Here is a 5550-nt window from a genome sequence, read left to right as displayed (position 1 = left end):
TTCCCTATATAGTGCACTAGTTTTGACCAGAGCCTTGTTCAAAAGTAATGCACTACATAGGGAATAGGGTACGATTTAGTACATAGACCTACTCAATTGCAGCCTTCATTTCCCTGCTGACACTAAGGACTTGAAGGCTGAATGGCAAAGTGGCTCGAGGAGGAAAATAGCAAACAAGCAGAAGAGGCTTTCAATCAAATGTCTATTGTAGTTGGTAATTTGTGCTTTGAACACATCACCACCTTGACATTTGTTCAACAATGAAACAAACCTGCAATATCACATATAGAAAGATTTATAATTCTGAAACTGAAGCTCGTAGATCAATCTTTATGAAACGTAACATGTTTACCATGACTCTTTGGCTGCGTTTAGACAGGCAGCCCAATTCTGATTTCTCCCCACAAATTGGTATTTTGAACAATCACATCATATTTTCTTCAGAGCTGATCTGATTGGTAAAAAAAAAAGGAAAAATCAGAATTGGGCTGCCTGTCAAAGCAGCCCATGTCAATGCCACGAAAGGCTACAATACAAAGAACAAACGTCCCATCGCTCTATGGTCTCCACTGACATCTAGCGGACAAATTAGGAACCTCTATTGACAGACAATGGGTGAGTGGAAAGCCTAGGTAGAAGGTAATGGCAAGCTATTTCTGTCCATACCCATCTAGGTTTTTAATGTAAGTTATCAATTTCTATCATAGAGATCTGACTTTGTAATGTTAATACTCATTCATGGTCAATGGCAGGTTGTTTAAAGCAGACACATGAACCAAGAACAATAGATTTCAATTAGCATTTCAAAAACAATAAGAGAGTAGCACAGAAACACAAGCAGATACTGTTTTAATTTGTTTTTATTTCATGACACGTTAAGCAATGCATTGTCTTCATGTTCATCTGAATTGAAAAGTTCATGATTGGGAAACATGTCAAAGATCCAGAGATTTTTCAACTCTGGATTTATGATGAATAACTTAACCTAAACATGACAAAGCTATGACATAAGTCAAGCGTCAATGTAATGTAATTTGCACATGAGAACATTCTGTAACAGAACATGAGCTGGTATCTAACCGGTTGTTATAGCTATCTATTTGATCTGTTGCAGACAAACAGTACAGTAATGGTAGTGTAGTCAGTCTTGGAGGCCATCAATGGTGTGTGTGTCTGACACTGACTAGAGGTTCTGTGTAGAGACTGAGAGGTGTTCTAAAACAGGCTGATTCTGGGCAGTCACCACCAGAGGCAAGCCGTGGATGACCACTTCCTGACTGCCTAAACTGATGCTAGGGACCATGAGACTACTGTCCTCCTCACAGGTGGTAATGCCATTGTCCCCAAACCCCTGCACCACTGTTACCTGTGCTTGCTTGGGCAAGTCTTCTGAGGGGCCACCTTCGCTACACATCATGTCCGGGGGCGAAAACCTGGAGGTGGCCGTTGCCTGGGCGACTAGATTACTGTGGTTCCCTCCCTCCGTCACCACAGTAACCTCTGTGCCCCCCTCCTGGATGAGAGCACTGAGACCCTCCAGGTCTGAGCAGGTGGTGATGAAGGTCTGTGTGCTGCTGCGGTGGGCTGAGGAGTCCTGGGAGGCGATGGCTGTCTGAAGTAGGGCCTGGTGGAGAGGGTTACGGCTGTCCCCTAGGGAGAGGTGTGTCAGCAGGACTGTCTGAGGCTCCAGAGAGCCCCCCTCTACCTGTTTCTGAGCTCCTAACTGCTGTATGGGCGTGAGGCTCATACAGTTGACCACCATGCCCTGGGTCTCTGGGCTCAGGAGGACCGTGGTGGATCCCTTGGTGTGATGCTGGTGCTGCCCAACATCTAGCCCAGCCTGCAGGGGAAGGAAGGAGCCCTCCTGACCCAGAGGGTGGGAAACTATGATTTGGAGCTGGGCACTGCTGTAGGGGGCCAGGAGGTCTGAGACTAGGGGAGTCAGGGGGACCTGGTGGAGTGGGATTTGGGTGGTGTGGATGTCTTGCCTGGGTACATGGCTCACAGTCACAACACTGTGCTGGGAGGTGATGGGCTGGAGCGTCAAAGAGAGAGTCTGCTGGGAGTCTGAGTCCTGGTGCTGCTTCCTGTGGCTGCGCAGAGAGTCCTCACGAACGAACGACGCCTCGCACAGGTCACAGCGGAAGGCCCGCGTTGCGTCCAGCTTGGCCCGGTACCGGGAGCTCACAGGCTTGGGAGGGTCCTCTCCGTTACAGACACCGGCTTTGCCTCTTTTCCCACCGACACCTGTCTCAGGCTTGTCCGCGTGGCACTTCTTCTTCTTGTGGATGAACAGGTTGCTGCGCTGCTTGGTGGCGAAACTGCAGAAGTCACATTTAAAAGGTCGCTCTTCAGAGTGGATCCGCTCATGGACCTTGAACGCCCCCTTGCTGGAGCAGGAGTAGGTGCACTTGGAGCACTGGATGGGTTGAGTGGGCTGGTGCTCTCGCAAGTGCTGCCTCAGAGCTGTCTTATTGGTGCACAGGAAGTCACAGTCAGGGCAGCGGAAGGAGTTGGCCGTGCCGTGTTTTATCTGGACGTGTGATTTCAGGTTGCCCTTCATGGCACAGCGGTAGTCACAGAAGTCACACTTGTAAGGCTTCTCACCCGAGTGGATGCGGATGTGCCTCTTCAGGTCAGAGTTGATCTTGAACTTTGCTTCACACCGAGTGCACTGGAAAGGTGCGTCCCCTAAAGTAGAGGAATATATACATTTATATAACATCAGACAAATAAAACGTAAGTTTGTCAGACTTTTTTAGAAGTCAAAATCGGTCTTATATCAAGATGAGTCCATGTCCCATATTTCAATCCCAAATGAATGGGAAACAATGTAGACCATTCGCTAACCAGATTTCAGAACCAGACTTATACAATTCAATGCTTAAGTGTACTAATCAACCCAAGCAGACCCACCAGTGTGTGAACGGAGGTGCACGGTGAGCTGGCTGGAGTTGCGGCTGGCATAGGGGCAGATCTGACACTTGAAGGGCCTCTCATCATAGTGGATACGGAGGTGTTTCTTCAGACTGCTGCTGTCGGCCGCAGCGTAGGGACAGTACTTGCACTTGTGAGGCTTCTCTCCCGTGTGGGAGCGGAAGTGCATGTTCAGCTTGTCCCTCCGGCTGAACCGCTTGTGGCACAGCTCACATTCAAATGGCTTCTCACCTGGGCACACAAAAGAATTGGAGGACAAATAAATGTCAAAATCGCAATACATACTAGGATGACAAATCAATAGAATTTGATTAATGATAAAACTCCACTGGTATTATTACATACCAGTATGTGTTTTGAGATGCCGCTCCATGTCTTTCTGACCGTACTGTGTCTTGAAAGAGCATCCTAGGGGCAAAGGAATAAATTATGGATTTGATTAGAGAAGTGATTGATTCATGCACCCTGAATATAAGTGTTGTTTGAACCACATTTCAAGAAAACTTTACTGTACTAATAATTAGTGTAAAAGCCAGCTATAAAAAAAGTAAATTGACCCAGAAAAGAGCCAATTGGTTGTAACTGACCAGTGGATATTGTGCTCCCTCCCTCCCTACCAGCAGTATGGAAGGAATGTGTCACTGGACTAATGAAAGAGGAAGTGAGGGTACCTACCTGAGAAACAGCAGCTGCGCCTCTTTGAAGTCAGGGCAGGTTTTAATTTTTTGGAAGGTGTTTTAGAGGCTTTGGTCAGGATCTTTTTGACACCTCTCATAACACACGTCTGGTAGGTTTCCTCAAAAACAAACTCTGAGCTGGAATCTGGGGGGAAAAGTGGAAAGGATTTCTGACTGTATAGGATAAATTTCCAGAAAACTGAGTCATTTGTCTAAACATCAGATTGTTACCATGGTTACTGAGCAACCAAATAACCCATTTTTACTTGCTTTTATAACAAGTTGTATTTGAAGGAGAAAATATATAGGCTATGCATTGTTCCAACGTATATTTAAGGAGTCTGGGTTAGCCTTTCATAATCTCTTCAAACAAGCCTGTGGATGAAACAACTTGCAAGAATAGTCTTACCTGTATGACTGGGTGCCGAGTTAGATGCTGATATGTCAGAGGAGGGTATGTGGCAGCCATTTTGCTTGTGGGCCAGAAAGACTTCAAAGTTATTGTACTGCTGCTTACAGAACCCACAAATGTGGATATCTGGGGTCACTTCCACAAGTACATGGTTCCCTCCTGTTGACGAGGAAGAGGGGATAAAACCCTGCTTTCATTCAAGAACATTGACAACCAATAGCCTACCCTGCAAATACCAAGACTCATCATACACCTTAGAGTAGGCAGTGCAAGGTGTTTGAATGGGCTTTGCAATTTGTAAACATAGCTAGCCATACTGTCATATAATCGCAAACACAACTGACAGGTGATAGACAATAAAGGCATTTTATAACTTATTTAATACACAGAATGCGCCAGATTAACAACAAGTTTCAAATATTAATTGTATTACTAAGTGGACTTTGTTTAGAACATTTGAGTTCTTACCCTCTCCGTTAAATGATTCCATTTTCACGCTAATATAACTGGATATCAATTCAGTTTAGGGCTCCCTAAAGGTAGGCTATCGACTTGCGACAGGAAACTCGATTGGAATTAATTCAACATAAAGTACACTACACATCAAGTGCCTTTTAAATCGAAACATTGTAATTATCTACTGACTTTTAGCTATGAACTCCACTGAACTCTACTCGGGCAACATTGTTGCAATCATTTTACGACAGACTTCTTCTTCTATGGTATTATGGCGGCCCGCAAACAAGCGTTAGAGCTGCATGCCGCCACCTACTGTACAGGTTGTAAACTATAGAACAAATATTCATTGTAGGAAAAAAAGTGGGAAAAACCGAAATCATAGAAAATCTAAAAGTCACATTCTAATTCAAGTCACATCCCTACACAGACTCAGGAGCCTGTGAGGGTGGACCATCCTTTTAAAGGATTTCTTGCAATGCCTCGGCTGTAAACTCAGTCACAAAGATCGTTCTGCTGCACTCACAATAATTCCAATTTCCTCTCATTTCTTCTTTGTTTGAGCTGTGCAGTTTATGACCATTGCAATAAATGCTACAAATTCCACCTTTTCACATGTAATATATCAGGATCCCTTGATTGCCAAGAAACATTCACTGGTGCAGTCTCAATTACCATTGCATCTTATACACCACTCACTCCTTCCACTCTTCTCACTGGCTCCAGATATGATACACGCTGGACAGCCCTTATTCTTAGCACCTCTTTCAATTCAATTCCATTCAAAGGGCTTTATTGGCATGGGAAACATATAGTTTATATTGCCAAAGCAAGTGAAATAGATAATAAACAATCCAAAATAAACAGTAAAGATTACACTCACAAAAATTCCAAAGGAATAGAGACATTTCAAATGTCATATTATGGCATATTAGTGCAATCGGAAAGTATTCAGACCGCTTCACTTTTCCTACATTTTGTTACGTTACAGCCTTATTCTAAAATGGATAATAATACAAAAAATCTCAATCAATCTTCACACAATACTCCATAATGACAAAGCAAAAC

General features: G+C 44.2%; 1 protein-coding gene across 1 annotated transcript; it reads right to left on the bottom strand.

Annotated features, from left to right (window-relative positions):
• Positions 1 to 842: 842 nt before the first annotated feature.
• LOC106572631 (zinc finger protein 64) lies at positions 843 to 4732 on the bottom strand. The gene is made up of 6 exons (XM_014146988.2): positions 4495 to 4732; positions 4024 to 4185; positions 3613 to 3759; positions 3283 to 3345; positions 2917 to 3168; positions 843 to 2691 (listed from the first exon to the last, which is right to left on the bottom strand). The coding sequence occupies exons 1-6, from the start codon at positions 4514 to 4516 to the stop codon at positions 1184 to 1186; spliced, it is 2154 nt and encodes a 717-aa protein (XP_014002463.1). The 5' UTR covers positions 4517 to 4732; the 3' UTR covers positions 843 to 1183.
• Positions 4733 to 5550: the final 818 nt, after the last annotated feature.

The sequence above is a fragment of the Salmo salar genome, chromosome ssa15 (genome assembly GCF_905237065.1).
Source record: "Salmo salar chromosome ssa15, Ssal_v3.1, whole genome shotgun sequence".
NCBI lineage: Eukaryota > Metazoa > Chordata > Actinopteri > Salmoniformes > Salmonidae > Salmo > Salmo salar.
Note: the sequence above shows the minus strand (reverse complement) of the source record. Positions and strands in the feature narration are given on the sequence as shown.

Bases quoted from the DNA above. Each gene is read 5' to 3' on its own strand.
- LOC106572631 (XM_014146988.2), bottom strand. From the start codon at position 4,516: ATGGAATCATTTAACGGAGAGG. The intron at 3,760-4,023 runs GTAAGACTATTC...TTTTCCCCCCAG, and splicing joins CTCGGCACCCAGTCATACAG to ATTCCAGCTCAGAGTTTGTT. The intron at 3,169-3,282 runs GTATGTAATAAT...TTGTGTGCCCAG, and splicing joins GCATCTCAAAACACATACTG to GTGAGAAGCCATTTGAATGT.